The sequence below is a fragment of the Bidens hawaiensis genome, unplaced genomic scaffold (genome assembly GCF_021521415.1).
Source record: "Bidens hawaiensis isolate Kalapana, Puna unplaced genomic scaffold, B.hawaiensis_p1.1 tig00062682_1, whole genome shotgun sequence".
In the NCBI taxonomy this organism is placed as follows: Eukaryota; Viridiplantae; Streptophyta; class Magnoliopsida; order Asterales; family Asteraceae; genus Bidens; species Bidens hawaiensis.
Window position 1 is genome coordinate 43,562 of NW_027501256.1, and position 21,776 is coordinate 65,337.

Genomic DNA, 21,776 nt, shown 5'->3' on the forward strand with positions numbered 1-21,776 from the left:
TTGAAGTAGATGGTTTATAAGATAAAACGATTCTAATAAGCTCATTAGAAACAAATTTTTACTAAACGATAAAAAGTTGGTTCTTATTAACATAAGCCATTCCTAACTTATTGTTAGAAATAACCAATTTTACATCGTTTTTAAAACTTGCGATTCTTATAAACCACTTCTAAGACACTCCTTAGAAAATAAAAAGAATAGACTTGTTTATAAAGCTTATTAATTTATAAGATTTAAAACGTTTCAAAGACGCTCCTTATAAATAAGCAATTATAAAAAAAAACCGTTTTAGATGTTATGGTTTATAAATACAAAATCGATTCTAAGACGCTCCTTAGAAATAAACGGTAAAAACCGTTATAAAGCTTAGTAGTTTATACGAATAACATCATTTCTAACACGCTCATTAGAAGGTATAAACCATCAATTCGCCAAATTATCTTTTTTAACTTGTTCGCACACTGCGAAATACCTACTTCGCAAACAACAAAACCGTACCTCGCATCCCACTTTGTATGTTTATAAATACATATGGTTTTACTAAACCAACCTTTTCTAATACGCTCATTAGAAAATATAAACATTTCAAACCCAATAAGACCAGAATCATTACGCTTAAATAATATATATTCTAACGCGCTCGTTAGATGAAGAATGATTATAAAAATCATTTTAAATTAAAAACCCAATGGTTTTTCAAATCGTTTCAATATATTGTGATTCACTTCACACAAATATATATGCAACAAAATAAACACTTTTGTTCATCTCATCTGTCACCCACTTGAAACTTATTTTCCATATTAAGTTTTGTACTAAACAAAATCAACATGGATTTTATGAGTCAAAATAAAACCGCCATTTTATTAATAACATGTTTAGTGTCAAGTTTAATAACAAACTCCCATATTAATTCATGAGAAGAAATTGTCAAAAACTATTATACGATTTGTAACGGTATTCGAATTTAATATCGTACTTCAATATAAATAAATCCGATATCTTTTGTACTAATCAAATTATTTTCCCAAATATTTATAAGATTTTATAGAAAAAATCCAATTAACATTTTAAACTTTCGTGAACCAAAATTCCTAATCAATAGGTTTTAAGACTGAACTGTCAATCTTCACGAAAGTCTGTTTTAAGATTGTAGGAAAAATGGTTCACTTTTAGTTAAGATAATAATAAAAATATAATAACGATACCCTCGTTAATCATGGGAAATTCACTTAGTACAATACCGTTTACAAAAGTACATAAAAAGAATATAAAATGCAAATTTATATACCGAAATGATTCAATCCATATCTTACTATGAGTGTTTTCATAAGCTTTCTTCTAGTATCCATGTCACGAGTCTTCATCACTTGAGTCTTCAACAAATGTTTCTTCAGAACAACAATTCGTTTATTGAAACTGGGTAACGGTTTTGGTTGAGGATCGTGTTAGACATGGGGCCCTTAAAACAGATTCCGTGCCTACTCTCAAGCGCGTCTGTTTCCCAGGGTACAACAACCGGAACAGTATGTGTACTGCCGGAGATGGCCACGTACCCGAGGAAGTCACTGGCTATATTGGTGTTTATCAAGATGTAGGAAAATCTGTTGAAGTTGTTTGACATAAATATAGAGAGTGCTCCTCTCTAAATTTTGTCATGAGTGTGTGTAAGTGACTTCAAAATATTGTTAAGTGTATATCCAACATGAACCAACAAGTTCATTATATACTTACACAAAATGAGAAATACCAAACCAAATTAATATGTCATAAACAATAAAATTAATTTAGTCATAAACAAGATAATTAATCTTGTAATAAACTTGAAATTAATTATTGTAATTAACATTGTTAAATACTTTTAATTAGATTTAAGTGGTGAATCAAAACCATCATATTTATTCATGACATGAGTTGAAACAAACTATTTGACCAGGTCCAAACAACTGTTCGCAACAGTTCATTATGCATGCGCGACACTCATGCGCTCCTACGTGGGACACGATGTCAAAGATAAATCTAATTTTCTCTTCTTTGGTTATTCCAACCATACAACTTCGAGCATTGATATTCATTCATCTACGCTCTGTTTTGGACACTCAAATCAATATTTATACAACACATATATAAATATATTATTCATGTCCAAAGTTAGTGAAAAACCCATTTTCACTAATAAATTTTTCCAAACTTGTTGATTCTTTATGTTAAGATAGTATATACAATCATAATTTAGGTGAGAAATGTCAAGACTTCTACATATAATGTACCTAACGTGTTTGGAGTGTTTAATTTGGTTTTAAACCAAGAGGTATGGATGTTGAATGCTGATTGAGTTTTGATTTAAAATTCTGGTGAACAATGGGCTTGGATTTATGATGATACATTGGTCATTAGTGGTTGTCATACTTTGCAAAAATCATATGAAAACATGTTCTTAGTGTCAATCAACTTCACATAAATATATATATATATATATATATATATATATATATATATATTACCAGTATTGATTGCATATAAATATAACGAATCATCATAGTTAAATTTACTAATAAAAAATTCATTAGGTGCACTAAACCACAAGAATTGTAGCCATGATACACAATTCAATACCACCTAAATATTCACAAAACTAAGAACCCACAAATCACACTCATAGGGGGTTCTTGTTATTGAAAGTCCTAAACAACATATTTCATGAAAAACATCATATATACCATCATCAACAATCAACCACAATGAGATAACACATCGATGAACAAGTTGATTAATCCATGCTAAATACCCTAAATTACACTAACTATAAATTGTGTATGTACATTAATGACCCAAACAACACCACCTATAGCACCCAATATTTCACTTTTACTACACATAAATATTTTATCAACAACTTATGAAAATAAACTTCTAGTAAACATTATTATCTCAACTAAGGTATATGAGAACTTAAAACGGATCAGGCCAAAAAGTAACCCTCAAAAGAATACTAAACTTCATCTACTAGACAAGTATACATTGATCAACAAAAAAAGTGAAATAAACAATAAATTTCTCACAACAACAATCATTCTAAAATAAATAAGGCTCACAACTGGATACATGTTTAAAACACGATAAGACCTGTTAATCAAAAAAGTGTGATATGTGATTTTTTTGTTTTTTTAAATAATTGAAATTAGTAAGCTATACTCTATCGTTTTCCCATATTGGTACATTAAACTTAAAATTGTTTTATAGTCATGACATATAGAGTAGTTAAAAAACGAGTCGTATTAGTTTTTGATACTTGTGTTAAGCGCGTTATTTCTAACATGTTAACCCGTCAAGATACAAATTGCTAGCCCTAAAAATAAATGGTTGAGAAAAAACCATAAGAAGAGATATGAAGATTAAACTTGAAAAAACGTGAGATATTAATAAACAAACAAATGTACCCTAAAATCTTGCTCATAGACATGGGATAGGGGTCGGGTCTTAAGATTAGAGAAAACTTTTCCTATGTCTCAAAAGATATAAAGACTGCTTTCATCGAGACCCTTTACTCCAAAAACTACGCCCAATCGAAGGCTTTCTATGTACTCAAATAGCAATAACCGCACCTAGCCCTCATCTTTCCAACAAATGCAACTTAAATCTTCTTCTACCTAAAGCATAATCGCATTCTATCAAACTACAACCAAACCAACTTTGACTATACGTCAAATACAAACAAACCATGTTAGGTGTGAACAATATTATGTTTACCTTGACCTGATATTTTCAACACTATGAATAATGATTTTCAATTATTTATAAACATCATCTGTAATGTTTGTAAGCCTATAACTTCCTTATTCTTTTATGAAAATTTAATATTATACGTACAACGATAAGTAACCCGATACATTAAACTTACATATAACTACGGTCGTAAACAAGCTGAAATTTAATCGGGAAGTTCGTTTGTTTAATAGATGAACAAACATGAACGCAAACAGGGGTCATGTCCGTTTAGTTGTGTTTGTAGTGTCTGTTGCTTATTTATCTTTGTTCTTTAAAAGTTTTTAATATTTTTAATGACTTTTTTAATCTTAGCATATTGATTTAAGCAAAATATTAACTATAATGAAAAATATATATGAGTAATGCAATAATTTATATGCAAAATTAGCATCTGAACATGAATGTCAACAAGCCACCAACACAATCTCGATGGTCAAACCAAATCACTGATACTCATTCTCAGTTAGCCAAATCAACTGTGTTCATGAACCGTTCACGAAAACGTTCTTAATGAACGAACACCAACAAAAAGTTACATTCGGGTAGTTATTTGTGAACCGTTCACTTGTTCGATATGCAGGGCTGTAAACGAACCGAAACTGAAAAAGATTTTGTTCGGTTTACATGACTAACACAAAAAGGGACCCAGCCAGCCCAAATACAGACTCGGCCCAACTGACTAAACCCCACGCGCTACCACCTGCGCTTGCAACTCCACACAGTCCTCACCTCATGACTATATAAACCCCTAGAATCCTATTAGGTCACAACACGAGATTATTAATCAAACCCCCACTCGCCCCCAAAATCTCTATTATCACTTTCCCTCCTTTTCTCTCAAACTTCATTTCTAGGGTTTTCAGCTGCACTGCAATCATCAGAGCCATGGGCAACAATAAGAAAGAACAGTTTGACGTCTCCGATCTCGGCGCATCTCTACCGGCCGCCGCTGCAGGTATGCTCACATCTTATTTCGTTAGATTGATTTGAAATTTGTTGTTCTGATTTGGTTAATTTTGCAGCTCTTAGTGCTGAAGATCGTGCTGGACTTGTGAACGCCTTGAAGGTTGTATTTATGGCTTCTGATTTATGTTTTGGATACTTAGTGTATTGATTTATGTTTTGTGTTCAGGATAAGCTTCAGAACTTGGCAGGGCAACACTCGGATGTTCTCGAGAGTTTGAGTCCGGCGGTTAGGAAGCGAGTTGAGGTTTTAAGGGAAATTCAGGTACAAACTGATTAGTGAAGTGTAAAATAATATTACTTTAGTGGACTTAATGACTATTTGTATTAAATTATCTGTTAGTTGAGCCACAGTAAGTATACTTAAAACTTGCTTTTGTTCTGAAGTTAGGGAGACTGGTCAATGGAGTAAGTTATAGAAAGTTAATTTAGTGCAAATATTTCTTTTCAGAGCTCCATAGGCTAGTACTAGATGAATGATTTCCATGAAAAGTGTGCTAGATGATTTGTGTTTGTTAAGAGTATAATTAATTATACTACTTAAAAGTAAAATGCTTAGTAACACAACTTAAGACGTTTAGGAAACACTATGATGTTCTTATTTTGCTACATAACATTCCTGTTTTGTCTTTTATTTGTTGCTTGTACATGTATAAAATTGTTAGGTTTATGTACATTAATTTTCTCATTTTATATCTTTTTTTTTCAAACATACTTGCTTTGTGCAATGCTGAATGCTGTATTGTATAAGTGCAGAGTGAACATGACGAGTTTGAGGCCAAGTTTTTTGAAGAAAGAGCTGCACTGGAAGCAAAATACCAAAAACTTTATGCCCCACTATATGCAAAGGTGTGGACTAATGTTTTTGTTTTTGTTTTTGTTTTAGTTTTCAACATGTGTTTTTTTACAATTGGAAATTAAAAATTGTTTAGCTAGAACATTTAACTTAGATGCACACTAAATTTATTGTTTTGCTATTTAATTTACTGTATTTAACTGTGCTCTGGTACTGCAGAGATACGATATAGTGAATGGTGTTGTTGAAGTTGATGGAGTGAATGATGAGGCTGCTATGGATGTTTCAGATGATAAAGCTAAAGAAGGTACCTTGCACTTTAATATTGTGGGGGCAATTTCATATGATTCTCTAACTTTCATAATATCAACGTTGCTTATTTAAAACACTAAAAGTATTATATTTATCTACCTTTAGTAAATAAAGCACAGTCACTCTTTAGCTACTTACAGTTACAACAGTATGTGTTACTGAGTAAGTTGAGAGAGCATTTTCCACTAAGACGATTCACTATAGTAATGTTTTTTCTACTAAGATGATTTGCTTATTATTGAAATGAACCATTATAGGTTATTGATTTTATTAAGGAGATGGCTACATGTAATATTAGGAAATTTAAGGATGTATTGTGTGCTGTCTATATATACATATATGGACTTATTTCTATTTTTCTAAATTTTTGGTATATTTTAACTGAATGAAATTGTTATGCTACTTACAGAAAAGGGCGTGCCAAATTTTTGGTTAAATGCAATGAAGACCAATGAAATTTTGGCTGAGGAGGTATTAAACTGTGTAGATTACTTGCACTTTTTGTTGAACTTTATTGTATAAAAAGAGTTATTTAATCTTGAGTTCATGTTTTTTTTTAATTTATTTATTGTGCAATACCATCAGATTTCTGAACGTGATGAAGAAGCTCTCAAATATCTGAAGGATATCAAGTGGTGTCGCATAGATGATCCCAAGGGTTTTAAGCTTGAGTTCTTCTTTGACACTAATCCATTTTTCAAGAACCCTGTTTTGACCAAAGTATATCATATGATTGATGATGATGAGCCTATTTTAGAGAAGGCCATAGGGTAACTCATTTATATTCTTATCTCGTTAGACAGTTTCTTTTATGTCTTTCTTTTAATCTCATGTTATGTATGCTACTCTACAGGACTGAAATCGAATGGTTACCTGGAAAATGCTTGACTCAAAAGATATTGAAAAAGAAGCCAAAAAAGGGATCAAAAAATGCCAAACCTATTACCAAAACAGAAAACTGTGATAGTTTCTTCAACTTTTTTAACCCTCCTCAAGTGCCAGAAGATGAGGATGAGATTGATGAAGAAATGGTAATATCTTATGGCAAAGTAGTCACTTAAATTTAAAATATCATTTTTTTTGTGTCAGTTTTTTTTATAGTTTTGATAATTATGTTATTTTGGCAGGCTGAGGAGCTTCAGAATCAAATGGAACAAGACTATGACATTGGGTGAGTTTTTGCATATTTTAGTGAATTTGATTTCAATTTCTCAAACTTGCCCCTTTTATACACTGTTAACTGTCTCACCTATGATGATTTTTATTTTATAACTAAACATGATTTGTTTGTTCATTCAGTTCAACCATACGTGACAAAATAATTCCTCATGCTGTCTCTTGGTTTACGGGTGAAGCTGTTCAAGATGACGATTTTGAAGGCATTGAAGATGATGATGACGAGGAGGATGATGATGAAATTGATGAGGATGATGACGAAGATGATGAGGATGATGACGAGGATGATGATGACGATGAAGAAGAGCCCAAGGGAAAAAGCAAAAAGAAGGTAACTTTTTTACTTTTTATTTTTTATTTTGAGGTTTATTACAATAATTTTATCAAAATATACTTGCTCATTTTTGCTTGAAATATTTTTTTTACTGGGATATGACATATTAAAGAACATAAAAGTTTTTGGAATTAATTGACATAAGCTTGTATTTTAATTAAATTTTTGATGTTCAAATTTTAAACTCCTAAGAAATTTTAGTTTATTCGGGTTATCAAAAGAGAATTTATCATCCATGTTAGCAAAAAATTATCTATGCTAAGTGACATAACATTAGTTTGACATTTTCTATAGTTTCAACTTTCAAGAGGTTCAAGGATTTTGATATGTTTTTCAACAGACTTATTCATGCAGAATGAGCAAGCACCTTGGTTTTTTATTGTTAATACAACTAATAAATGATTTGAGTAATTTTATTCATTTTTCTAGTTCTTTTATATTTTGTTTCATGTAATCTTCCAGTCTTCTGGACAAAAGGTGATATGACAGCATGATTACTCTTTTTTATTTTAATTTTAACTTTTAAACATACGATTTATTCTGAATGTTGTTATTGTGAACTACAGAAGGGTGGTATTGTGCATGCTGGTGGTGAACAAGGTGAGAGACCACCTGAGTGCAAGCAACAGTAGGTTCTCTGGGTGCACAAACTTGGTGCTCTCGTGGTGTTTTGGGTTCATCTGTTTTGTCTGTTTTTTTCATTGTTTATTTTCACTTTGTTCTCTTGGTCTTTTGTGTATGATGAGAGTTCTATTAGATGTCTAGATTTCTTTGAACACTAGATTCCCAGAAAGAACTTATGGAATATGTTTATTGTTCTACTTTTGTGTTCTCGTCTTGGTGTAGTCATATAAAAAGGTGTTTTGAGATTGTATATTGAACTGTGTTTATCTGTTGATTGTGCTTTGATATGTATTCATAAGTCATATTGTAAGAAAAATGATGTAGACCATCTCTGTAGTTAGAGGTGCACAAAATTGGGTATTCTCAGGAATCGGAACCGGGTAGGAACCGGAACCGGGCATGGTCAACAAAAGTCAAAACTGGGTTCGGGTAGGAACCGGTTCCGGGTATAATCGGGTATTTGACTGGGTTTTGACCGGTTCCATCGGTTTTTTTTCAAGTTTTGGGTAAGGTAGGGTCGGGTTTTGACCGGGTATTTGCGAAACCGGTTCTACCGAGTCCGGTTCGGGTACAGTTCTCGGGGGAAACCAAAACCTGGTCGTACACGCGGGTAGGGTCGGGTTCGATTCCGGGTTGGAACCGCCGAGTCGTGTCTGGAACCGGTTTTTTTTGTGCACCTCTATATGTAGTCTCCAGGTAACCAAGATTGAGATAGAGCTTGGCTTGTTTAGCTTAAGAAATTTCAAGCTAGTGTTGAGCTTTATGTATATAGTTTAAGTTTGTCTTGTTAATAATTTTTCTTGTAAAGTCTGGTCTGTCTATTATTTATTATTTCTAGAATAATTTTTCTTGTTTAAGTCTGGTCTGTCTATTATTTATTATTTCTAGAATGGTGTTTATTATACACATATATACTTAATATATAAAACAATACTGTGTTATGCTAATACAAATAAAAGAGGCGAGGGTCTAATCAAAGTTTTAGTATGTGAAGTTCAGACTTTGAGCTTGTTTGATTAATCCTTAATGGTTTCAACTTAAGCTTTAGCTCCGACTTTGAGCTAGTTATGTTAAGACAAATCTTATTTTTTGCTTTTTCCAAACCATTCCTGTACTTTTCCATACCCAATTACCCACACCGTCACCCATATTCATGTTCACGTAAGCAAACAAATTGTTAGCACCCCCTAATATATCAAAATGTAAAGTTCAAAAAATAGCTATATCATAATACATGTTTTAATGTTCGATACACACAGTAGTCAGTAGATTAATGTATCAACATACATTCGTGTATTAATATACAACTAGTAGACACCAGACAATACCTAAATTATGTATATGACATGCCAGTTGTAACGCACGAGTTCTCACTATTAGTTTTAAAATACCATAATAAAAATTTTAAAGGAAAAAAAGATGATATAATAAAAATAATTTTTATTAGTTGTTATTATTTCACAAGGAGGGGCTGAGGGCAATTGGAATTGGTTCTCTAGTAGTCTAGGGGGTGTTTGGCCTAGCTTTTTTAGCAAAGCTTTTTAGCTCTTTTTTTTATAAAATAAGTTTCATTTAGTGTTTGGTTTAGCTTTTTTTTAGTTTAGGCTTATAAGCTTATATAAGTTAATTTATAGAAGCTTATTTGAAGATGGTTATTTAGCTTATTTAAAGAAGCTTATTTGTTTAAGGGGGTAAATTACTCATGTGTCTTCAAATGGTAATGGATTAATAATATTGAATTTAACTTATTACTATAACAAATTAAAAATAATAAATTTAACAAATTATTAAAATGTATAATCAACTTGTAGAATATAAGCTAGGATAATAATAAAAGTCGCGTGTGAGGTCGTACTTGCTACCACACCTGCACTCCGGTTGGGCCGTGGATCAGGCTATTCTCGCCGAGGAGGAGCGTCTCGTCGTCATCCGCTTCGGTCATGATTGGGACGAAACTTGTATGCAGGTCAAACAAACAAACCCTATCTCCTTATTCTTTAATTCCATTCATCTATATAATATTATTATATTACTCATCAACTCCTTCATCAAAATCATAATAGCCTATGATATTTCTCGCCTCCTTGCATCAATTTTAATTCTAACTCTCATCAACTTCTATATGTGTTGTTTTGATTATGACAAGTTGGGATTGCTGTTTATTGTTGTTAGGGTTGAACTTATATTATTACTATTTTGTTATTAAAAAGATCGTGTGTTACACATATAAACACAAACCGAACTACATCTGGATAATGGGTAAGCGAGCAACAAGCTGCGCCGCTATCCCCTTTTGAATCGCAAAGCCTATTCTACTAAAGATCAATCCTTGGTTCCTCGGGCTCTGCGAGTCACTGTGGACCACCTTCTGCACTCGCTCCAAAAAGCAAACCGCCTTGGGAGCTAGTGATCCAAATGTGTCGAAGGCAAAAGGAATGAACACGTGCTGATTCTCCAAACATGCTGTCTCATGCATAGCAACCTTCCTAGATTCCGCCCTCAAAACCGCCTGTCCCAGAACGAAGCCACTGTCTCTCAGCCCCACCAACGGGGACACCCCAGTGAGGTCCACACACGCATGCTTACCCTTGCCCATCCAAACACAAGAACGTCCGCAGGACGCAGGGTAGATCTCCCCTCTCGCGAAGTATAGATTAAAATTGAATCTGTATTACTCTTGGTTGCCGTTCTTGCATACATTAAAATTGAATGCCTTTAGTTAATCTTAGGAATTGCACACACACAAATATGAAAACAATTAAACGAGCACGAGGATTTAACGTGGTTCGGTCTAAGCTAAGCTACGTCCATGGGTGACAACTATGTATTCTTTATTAAGTGACAACGATATAAGTACATAACATGAGGTATGTATAGACTAGACTAGTGTTTGTAACTCAGTACCCTGTGCCATCAACCAAGGCCTATGAACCCAACAGTTAATTAATAGGGATATTGGTACAAAATCACACATTCACAATTTCTTTTGATATAAAGTGTGCACTTATCTAAGGTTTGGGGTTGGTTTTTGAGTTCATAAAACATTTATATCATGAAGATAGATACATTGGTTTTGTTTAGTCCGTTTGTAAGACATTATATTTGAAATATGAAATGGTAAGAAACAGCAAGCAGTCACACACTTAAGAACAATATAAACAATAGTGGGAAACCATATATTTCTTTTGTTTTAAAAGTAAAATTAGCTGTCTCAGCTGCCTCAACCCGACTGACCCGTTTTTGTCCGAACTCCGACCCACCCATAAAATGTAACCTCTACCAATATGTGATATTCTTGATGATGAGCGCTTGTATCGTGCACTAGTTCTGAAATCTAACAAACTTGACCCGTTTTGGTAATTTTCAGATGGATGAAGTGCTTTCTTCAGTTGCAGAGACAATAAAGAACTTTGCTGTAATATACTTGGTGGACATAACAGAAGTGCCTGACTTCAATACAATGTATGAACTTTACGACCCGTCAACGGTAATGTTTTTCTTCAGGAACAAACATATCATGATTGATCTTGGTACTGGTAACAACAATAAGATCAACTGGGCCATGAAGGACAAACAGGAGTTCATAGACATTGTTGAAACCGTCTATCGTGGGGCCCGGAAGGGCCGTGGTTTGGTCATTGCACCCAAAGATTACTCAACCAAGTACCGTTACTAAACTCTTTTGGGCCTATGGTTATGTGTATTTAAACTGTGTTTAGAATCACATAAATCAACTGAGACATTTGAATTGTTATAACATTGTGTGTGATTGTGGTCTCTTGAAATTTGTATCAAGATTTAACTACTTTGCTTTAATAATCTTGTATATCCACTTTAAATCCTATTAATGCATCATCTTATAAGAAACGGATATTCTTACTGAACTATATATCGAGTTTTATAAACAAAGTTAAAAATAAATTCATTAGTGAGAGTTCGGCATCACAAGCTGCATGATATTTTGGACTATTATCGCTTTGTGCAATAAGGAGTATGCGACTGTAGTGTAACCCATAGAACAACGAAGTTGTATTTATTCTACACTAGCAACATTTAATTGTAACCATTTACAAGTGTAATCTGTCAATCATCGAGGCGACAATTCAGGACTTATTACCAGTTGCCTGCATAGTTGTGCCAGGCAGCACGTACCAACAAAGAACAACGTTTGATCTTGTAATCCTAAAGACCTTTGACATCGCATTAGTGTCTTCCATATCCGATATTGATTTCCTGGCTTTATGATAAACCTCTCCATAGGTATTTTTAATCAATATGCATTAAATTTTTTTATCTGATTTGTGTCCACATATAGCAAATGGAGGTTTTTGTCATTATAAAATAGACGGCATCTGGTTTCGGTTGTGTAGATAATCAATATGTGTCGGTTAACTACTACTCTAGCAACATTTTCTGATAGTAGGCGAGCTAAGTGTTGATATGCGAGTGCATGTCACGTAGAACACACTTTTAAGTATGCATTTCTTAAAACTTTTGAGATTAAAGTCTAGTACGCAAGGTAATACGTGGCTTGGGTCATGTATATCATAGCTATTGGCATGATTTTTCTCCAACCTGTAGTCAGGTATTACACATGTACCTAGCCAGCAAAATGGCTGATTTCATATTCTATCTTTTGTCCCTGTATACATCATCACATTTGGAATGCTGACTTATTGTCATAAAGTTATTCAAATGTGTATCAGAATGCATTGAGCATTGAGGCCAGATGGCCACCTCCTACCTATAACTCATATTGGACCCCCAAGGTCTTCAACTTCCAGAATTTTTCAAGTGCTTTAATAAATATTTTGTTATCAAGTTGGTGCTAATGTTGGTTTTATATCATTAATTTGTTAAATACAAATAAAAGTAAGAATTAATAGATTTAATTAAATAATATATAAAGTTGGGTTAATGTATTAAGAGGCTATAGGCTACCCAATTATTTAACCTTTTCCGTTACCAACTATTAAAAATACTTTATAAGCTAATAACTATGTACATAGTTTATCTTAGCCCATTTAATCTAACATGGATAAAGACATAATTCAGATCGACCCATTTATTTCTTAACGGGTCAAAATATGTCAACTCTAATTTAGTGGGTTATGTTATAAACAAGGGCGAAGGCGCAAAGCTTCCTAACTTACTTATGTCAACGCTCGAACACGACAAGCATTTTGCCATTTTCACGAACATGACCTTTTTTACCCAAATTTTATCTTATTTTTTCAATGTAATACTCGAATTTACCATTTGCATCAGAAAGTTTATCATTTATTTCTAGAACGTTAACTTTTATTATTCAATCAGTTCAAGTTATGATAGACATATTTTTGTAAAAAAGAATAAAACTAAATCGGTACCTATGAATATGTCAGGTTAACCCATGCACATCATTTAACTAAACATCTTCACTGGTTGACCATAAGCTAATCCGAACTTATTTAGTCTAAACACAAACCCACAAATTTCATACTAGATTCTTGACGTCTTAGAAATTCACACATATAGATTCGTGTCATGACAGAAATTCACACATATAATTTATAAAGTAAATTCGTAGAATTTTATTTATATTATAGATCATTTCTGTTTATAAATTCTTATCATTTTTAAAATAATATAACCTCTATAAAAATATGTAAATAATTTGTAAGGTGGTGAGTTATTTTCCACGGCCAGCTCATAAACTAATGATCAAATGTAGGCCCATATACTTTGATATTTGGGTACCCGTGAACTGTATGTTGCACAAATATATAGATCGACTATATGGGCCATACCAAAGAATAAAACACTCATATATTAAAGTGTTAATGATGAATCATTACTGGGGCCGAGTCCAGGGGTGTGTACAGCAAGGATTTTAATAAAACCGGACATGCTGGTTCATTTGTATATTATGGGTTCAAGGTAAAACCGACAACTTTTATGTTTTCGGTTGAACAGACATTCCGGTTATCGGTCTAATAAGTTTTTTCGGTTTCTCTAACTTGACGCGACCGGTTGATTACTTGCTTAAGCGATTCATTTTCGGTCACATTGTGTGGAAAAATAGGAAGAACATGTTTATTTCATTTTAGATTTTTAGATAATTGATTTGTTTTATTATTAGAATTATTATATTTTTAATGCTAAACTTGTTGATGTTTGGAATAGTAATGTTTGAAATTGGACGGTGACTGACAATACTACAGAAACTATTGGGAAATTACCAACATAAACATGTTTTTTTAGCCTACATTTACTATGCCCATAAGACATTCAAGAGTCTAGTCAATTAGAATAGCCAAAATAAAGAGAAACCGGCTAAATGAGTTAAAGGATTAGCTGAAGCCTAATACATTGAAACTCATGCTATCTGTCACGTGTAAGCTTCGGGAACACATGTCTAATCCCTAAAGATTACACATCACATATAGCATGAGTTTTAATACATTAGACGTCGGCTATATATGCCTTTAGACTACTTAGCCAGATTCTTTGACGTTGGCTATATATTATGATTGACTTAGGATTCTTGGATGTCTAAGGCTGGCTTGCAAGCTAAAAAACATGTCTATTTTGAAAAAAAAAAATTAGTTAAACATATCTTTTTTGGTAATTTTCCCAACACTCTTTTAATATTATTTTTCTAGTAAAAAATATTGCTAGCTTCTTTCCTTGTTTAATCAATATATTTTTTTTCTTAAAAATTGATATTGTTTCAGAGAAATAATAACTTGTTAAAGATGTAATGATTTACAAGAAATTTAAAAGAATTATATAAACACTAGTCAAACTTATGTATGACGTGTGCAGATTGGATCTTAGTCGAAGGGAAGATTTGGTCGATCTTTATTGCCGAAAATACCATCTTTGCTTTCAAATTGGTGTATGCGTGTCAGTATCATTCAAGATTTCTTATACTATAAAATCATCCACTTACACATGATACATACACACATATATGCATAGTATAAATGGTTGGGCATTTTACTTTAATACATTGCAAAAAAAACATTATCGAAGTGTTTATTGTACTCTCTTTATAATCGCATTTTGCGTATTTAGCGGAATGCATAATAAATCCATCATGTAGTGAACAATTGTTTAAATTATAACTTTAATTAAGTTCATAAATATTGCGTTATAGGATCGTAAATTACCCCTAACAAACATATATTTACTTTTTTATATATATATATATAACAAATCATGAGCCTATTTTAAATCATTTTATTAATAGTCATACTTTAATACGCTAGCATGTAATTGTAAATTATGACCATTTAACCATTAAACTATTTGGAGTTGCCATAGCAAAAACATATACATATATAATTTGTAAGTTAAATGGACGAAAAATCCAAATTTGCAATTATTTTAATTCTTTAGTGAAAATAAGAGACCATAGCTTTAAATGAGAAATAGGTTGTGCATTTAACTCTATTTGTTAAACATCTTTTTAAATGGGTATTTGCTCGATTATAAGTTCAAATAGAATTTTATGATTATTAAAACTAACTGCGGTTAAAGAAATATCTTTTTAAAAATTTCGACACAAATTAATAATACAAATATTTTAAAGGTAAAGTTGAGTCATCCGAGAGCATGTTGATAGCTTTTTGGTTGAACATGATCCCATTCAAAAGATGTATTATTGGAATATATAAAGTGTACATAGTGACAAAACAAATACCATATTTTATTTAATAATAGATCCAAAGACACAGAAAGTACAAATTAAACACGGAATTTTTAGTACACTACACATTACGGTCGAATTTTATGATAATGAAATAAACATATTCTAGGCCGCTTTTGTGAGTGTTATCAAATTATAAACACTCAAAATATGTCAGTAATTATGTTTTTTTCTAATAATAATATATTCTCAATCACCTTTTCTGAAACTAATTCAACGGTTAGAATTTAAAAACTTTGACATAAGCTGTTTTTCTTTAATTTTTGTAACAAGTTGAAAATATAGTTAAAAAGTATTAAAAAATTACAAATTTGACTAGATATAGATATATATGATTTTCGCTTTAACAATAATTTTATATATTACAGTGATTATAAAGTAGTGTTTACATCAAGAATAAAGGGCACCAATACACGATGCTACCTCTTTTGATTTGCAAAACCAAGTAGCGTCTAAATGAGTCATGCAAAAAACAATATATATATATGACATGAAATGGGTGAAAAAGGGTCATTAGGTAATAACAATATATGACATGAAAAGTTTAATTAGCAAGCATGTTTTGAAACCACTAATTATTAGTAATTACTCAAATCAAGTGGCGCATAGAACCACAACATTAGAAACTAGGGGTGTCGTGTCGTATTGACGAGTTGGCGGGTAGAATTCACTTCATTACATCTTATAGCTAGAGGCTTGTTATAGCATGTTTAACAAAAGTTTAGTACTCACAACTAATATTAGACCATATTAACCGATTGGAAAAATCAACATTTCACCTTCAATCAACAATTAAACTACGCTTATATAAGAAAATGACAGGATTGAGTACATAACTTCCAATGTAAGATTGTTAATTACTTGCATTTAACTATGAGATTCTTCTTGTCTTGATTTCTTGCTCTGGCTTGTTGACTTTCTAAAGTAAAACACATATTGGACAAGCTTGTATTACATATTTCACCATTAGCATACTAGTCATTTCAACACGTACAAAATCCTTAAAACTCTTAAGATTTTTACATGTTCATAATAACTAGCTTATTAATCCACATGTAACACTCAACTTTGGTTCAAGCCTTGTTTTCTCCCATTCTGACTCGCTAATCTAAATCCCTTAATCTTTGCACCCAATTTAAACTTTCAACATACAAATTGAATCATTAATTTCCTATTTCACCATTAATGAGCATCATTAACATCGACAACAATCATAAGACACCAATGAAGTTCTTTTAACTTTCATACATTAACGTTAGTCTATAAAACTCAAGTTTCAATCATAATCTACTTAAAGAATCGAAACCTTAACATACATTCCAGTAATAGAGAGCATAGTCATAATAGATCCATTTATGATGACACAGGATGGAATCAATCTTTTTCATTGATAAACTTTCTTGTTCATTTAGAAAAATGTTAAGATGATTAAAAAAATTATATATTAGGTTACAAGGTAATTAAAAGTTGATTGGTTTTTCTGTAAATTGGGTTTAATAATTGAGATTCAATTTGACAACGACTGCTAATCATTCAAACATGAAAGATGAAGCAAGAAATGAAAATGAAAGTTGGGGGGTGATTCATTAGGCACTAGCTACTTAATCACTAAACCAATCTGCATTTCTTGAAAATATATTTGACCTTTTTAAAAGGTAAAATTAATAAAGTGTCACTACTAGAAAACAAATCATTTTCACACAAAAACTTCCTACAAATTTCCTACGACAAGTAGTTCCAACAGTTTTTCAACAAAAAAATAACCTCAAACTTTGCTACAATATTATCTAATAAGCATTATGAATAGTTTTTGTAGGAAAGTTGTAGGATGTTTACAACCACATGTATTTGTAGCAATTTTGTAAGAAAAGTTGTTGGAAAACGGTTGAAAACGATTTTCAAGCATGTGTTTTTCCAACAACTTTTTTGTTAGAAAATTGTTAGAAACTGAATTTTTCCAACAAATTTCCTACAATTCGGTTGTAAAAAAACATCTCTTTTTCTAGTAGTGTGTCAATGCAACAAAGTAATCAATTATATATATTTAATCAGGCTAGTAGTTAAAATGTAAAGTAGCTTGTTACACAAGTGATAAATGTATCCTCCCATCATATTGCTTGCAGGTATTAATAATAACATGATATACAACATGAAAACTATCAAAAATACATTTTTAAGGTTTCTTAACATAAAATGGTACAAGAATGAAAAGAATATATAGTTTGTATAATGAATGGAAAGAGGATGGAATATTACAGGAAAGTATCATGCAAAAAGTACTTAAAAAAAAAACTTTCATTGTCAAAAGCAGATAATTACTACAGTGATATGCAAAAATGTAAAAGAAAATTAAAAGAAAAGGAGAGATTGGGAAACAGAGCTGATTGAAAGACAGAAAGCAGCACCCTAAGTCAGACATCAACCCTAGCTAACCACTCTCTCTCATCTTTTTTAACTTCATTCATATTATTCTTTTCATCCGCAAACCCCCCCCCCCTCTCTCTCTCTGCCAAGCCTCAAGAACACACCAGGCCAGTGTGTGTGATTCATGAAACATCAGCTGATTATGTAGTGCTAAACATTGTCTTTTTGGTTGATGCCAAACAGTTAAGATTTCAACAAGTAAACTAGGGTTCAAACAAAAACAAAACCTTTAGCTTCTATTCTCTTGTATTCTACATATCTTTTACCTTTTCATGATGATGCGACATGCCCTCATAACATACCTATATATACACACATATTGACTACTAGGAAGTTAAAAAGAAGAAGATGATGAGTCAGCAGAAAGTGATGTTGGAAGATAACTCAAACTCTGCATTTGGTGATCATCTTCATGCAAATACTATTGATTCTTGTTCAGAGACTAAAGCCCTTGAAAATGGAAGCAATCATCATCATCTTCCAAATCAACAACAATACTTTGCACATCCTCCTCCAAGTCAAAGTCAACCATTAATCAAGAAAAAAAGAAGCCTTCCAGGCAACCCAGGTTCAAAATATATCTCTCTTTCATATAGTGTTTATCATCATTTTCATAAAAAGAATGTAGGGTTTTCAAATTTTCTTTTGAAATAAAAAAGCATGGGTTTTAAAGAGTCAACCATGTACTATCAGTTGACTGACCCAGGTTTAAAATCTCTCAAATCTTTAATCTTTATTCATGGGTTTTCACCATTTCCATAAAAATGGTAAATATTCTTTATTCAACATGTTTTTTTGTTTCTTTTTTTATAAATATTAATATTTTATTTATATATGTATTGTAGATCCAGAAGCAGAAGTGATATCTTTATCACCCAAGACATTAATGGCCACAAACAGATTTATATGTGAGATATGTAACAAAGGGTTTCAAAGAGATCAAAACCTGCAGCTTCACAGAAGAGGACACAATCTACCATGGAAACTGAAACAAAGAAACAAGAATGAAGTGGTGAGGAAGAAAGTGTATGTGTGTCCAGAAGTGAGCTGTGTGCACCATGAGCCATCAAGAGCTCTAGGTGACTTAACTGGAATCAAGAAACACTTCTGCAGAAAACATGGTGAAAAAAAGTGGAAGTGTGACAAATGTTCAAAGAGTTATGCAGTTCAATCTGATTGGAAAGCTCATTCCAAAACATGTGGCACACGAGAGTATAAATGTGATTGTGGAACCCTATTTTCAAGGTAAAACTTATTTCCTTTTATGAGTATAAGTTATCAGTTATCAGCATTCATACATTAAAAAGCTTTGAAAGACAAATATAACAGATGGGTCAAAGTTTAACATGTTTTATGTGTAAAAGTAACATAGATTCTATTCATGTCATATTTCATGTAAGTTTTGTCGTTTTGCATTGGATCTATACCTTGTTTATATATGCTGTAAAAAAGTAACATTATCCCCTAAACCGGTGTATCAAAATCAAATCAGCCAGCACATCATATGCATTTGTCCAATTTCATATGTCAATATTGTTTTGAACAACCAATGTTTGATATCTTTTGGGATGTGAACCTCATGGTGGTGATTGTACAAGCATGTACGGCTAGTATAGGCTATACGGGTCGTATATGCCACATATGACTGACAAGTGTTCGAAGGAGACACAAAAACAACATGTTACATCCTATATATATGACACGTATAGCTTTATACGAGTTGTATAAACGAAAAGTGGTGTGTGAAAATCCATAATAGTGTATGAAGATCCTAGTTTGTCTTTATTTTTACATGTGGTTAAAGATATAAAAAGTGTTTTAGGCATTTTTTTAAATAGTACAACCGTCCCAAAAATATCAAGTGTCAGTCGAGGCAACTAGGCGAGCACATCATACGCATTTGTCCAATTTCATGTCAATGTCGTTTTGAACACCCAAAAAGGGGGTAGCGGCGCAGCTTGTTGCCCGCTTACCTGCCTCTCTGTTGTAACTGAATTTTTTTTTTTAGTTAAGTGAATCATATTATTTACATGTGGTTTAGCTAGAGATATAGACATATAATAAGTATTTTAGGCATTTTTTTTTGTATTTACATGTGCTTGTCAAACTGCAAAGGAATGAACTACATTTTGACTTTTATGTCATTGGATTGAATTTGCCGGTCAAAATGAGCAAAACTCAACCTTTTGTCATTAACCAAATTCATTTGTTACAAAAGCGACCTTGAAACAACATTGTCGGATTTTCCTCTTAAGTTAGCTTATAAGTGTAACGAATGTTTATTTATACAACTTTTAAGTTACTTAAAGAAACAACCTATATGTATATATCAAAAAATTTGCACTTATACTAAAAGAAACATTAAAGAAATATATACATTTATTCACCTATAATAAATGAAGTTCCTTTTCATATTTATCAACCTTAACATTTTTTTCTTATTAAAGTACATTTGTTCATTAAATTACTTGTTTTTCTTTTGTGATTCTTTGTCTGTGTTTTCTGGATTAAGAACATGTATAGCAAGAAGTTTTATTCATTTCTTTATTGTTTAAAGGAAAGTTTTTTTGTTTTTTAGTGTTTGGATTGTTCTTGTTCATAAGTATATACTCTCATCTTTTTATTTCTTTAATAATATTATTGAAACTGCACAGGAGAGATAGCTTCATTACACACAGAGCTTTTTGTGATGCTCTAGCAGAAGAGACTGCACGAGCCATCACACCGTTTCCGGGTCAAATACCCACCCATATTCATCATCTTCTTGACCCGATCCATACCCAATCTCAAGGTCAAGGTTGTAGTGGGCCCACACTGATAACCTATAACAACCATCCAACAGCATACATGTCAGCTACTGCATTGCTGCAAAAAGCAGCTCAGATGGGTACAACTCAACTAAGCAGTAGGGGTACAAGTATACAAGCACCATGTACAACATCAGGTGGACCCCACCAGCAACCATACTTACCTCACGTGTCTGCTAACTCTCCTGCAGTTGGTAACAACACTTGTGGTACAAGTGGTTCAACGCTTGATCATCATGGTGGACCCCATCATCCATCATCATCATCTTTTCTACATCCCATGAACATGAGCATGATGATGATGTTGATGAACCAAGATGGTTTCACTGACCACGTGTCAACATCTTTTGAAGATGCATTTGTCAAATCTTGGATGCAAAGAAAGAAGGAGTACATATTCATGATCATGATAATAATAATAATATTAATATGATGATGATGCATGATTCCAAGATCAGTGGCAATGATGGTAATATTGGAGTTGGAGTGATGGCAAATGAGGGAATGACAAGGGATTTCTTGGGGCTTAAACCTAATGGTGATATTGTAAGCATGAATCAAACCCTTAAGCTATGGCATGCAAAGTAATTAGTAGATTACTTAGTCAAATTAGGGGTCTCTTGCTTTTACTTAAGTTCCTTGTAATGATCTTTTTGTTACTCATGTAATCCAAAAGGAGGAAACTTTTGAGCCTACAATGGTCCATTAATCTTTTTGTATCTTCAAACATGTGATACTATGTTGAAACCATGCTCAAGGACATCTTTATGCACTCACAATCATAAAGTTATTATTGGAGTGTGTTTGAGAATAATCACTTGTTAAATTGCTTTTAGCGTGTTTTAAGACAATAAAAGTTGCTTGAGGAGTGTTAGATTT

At 32.4% G+C, this 21,776-nt stretch overlaps 2 protein-coding genes and 1 pseudogene across 4 annotated transcripts; all 3 read left to right on the plus strand.

Annotated features, from left to right (window-relative positions):
- Positions 1 to 4,440: 4,440 nt before the first annotated feature.
- On the plus strand, positions 4,441 to 8,174 carry LOC143603778 (nucleosome assembly protein 1;2-like). Of its 2 annotated transcripts, XM_077080480.1 has the most exons (12): positions 4,441 to 4,723; positions 4,791 to 4,834; positions 4,901 to 4,996; positions 5,488 to 5,580; positions 5,747 to 5,834; positions 6,249 to 6,310; positions 6,425 to 6,609; positions 6,693 to 6,870; positions 6,967 to 7,010; positions 7,139 to 7,346; positions 7,812 to 7,826; positions 7,916 to 8,174. In XM_077080480.1, the coding sequence occupies exons 1-12, from the start codon at positions 4,654 to 4,656 to the stop codon at positions 7,979 to 7,981; spliced, it is 1,149 nt and encodes a 382-aa protein (XP_076936595.1). In that variant the 5' UTR covers positions 4,441 to 4,653; the 3' UTR covers positions 7,982 to 8,174. The 2 variants fall into 2 exon arrangements, with proteins under 2 accessions (XP_076936595.1, XP_076936596.1); XM_077080481.1 differs by lacking the exon at positions 7,812 to 7,826 and having other exon boundaries at positions 4,444 to 4,723.
- A 1,650-nt stretch (positions 8,175 to 9,824) lies between these two features.
- Positions 9,825 to 11,826, plus strand: LOC143603775 (thioredoxin-like protein YLS8). The gene is made up of 2 exons (XM_077080478.1): positions 9,825 to 9,939; positions 11,341 to 11,826. Exons 1-2 carry the CDS (start codon positions 9,934 to 9,936, stop codon positions 11,647 to 11,649), a joined length of 315 nt encoding a protein of 104 aa, XP_076936593.1. The 5' UTR covers positions 9,825 to 9,933; the 3' UTR covers positions 11,650 to 11,826.
- Positions 11,827 to 18,405: 6,579 nt separating this feature from the next.
- Positions 18,406 to 21,667, plus strand: LOC143603776 (protein indeterminate-domain 12-like; annotated as a pseudogene). Its single transcript, XR_013148131.1, has 3 exons — positions 18,406 to 18,658; positions 18,936 to 19,335; positions 20,745 to 21,667. The product of XR_013148131.1 is annotated as a protein indeterminate-domain 12-like (transcript).
- Positions 21,668 to 21,776: the final 109 nt, after the last annotated feature.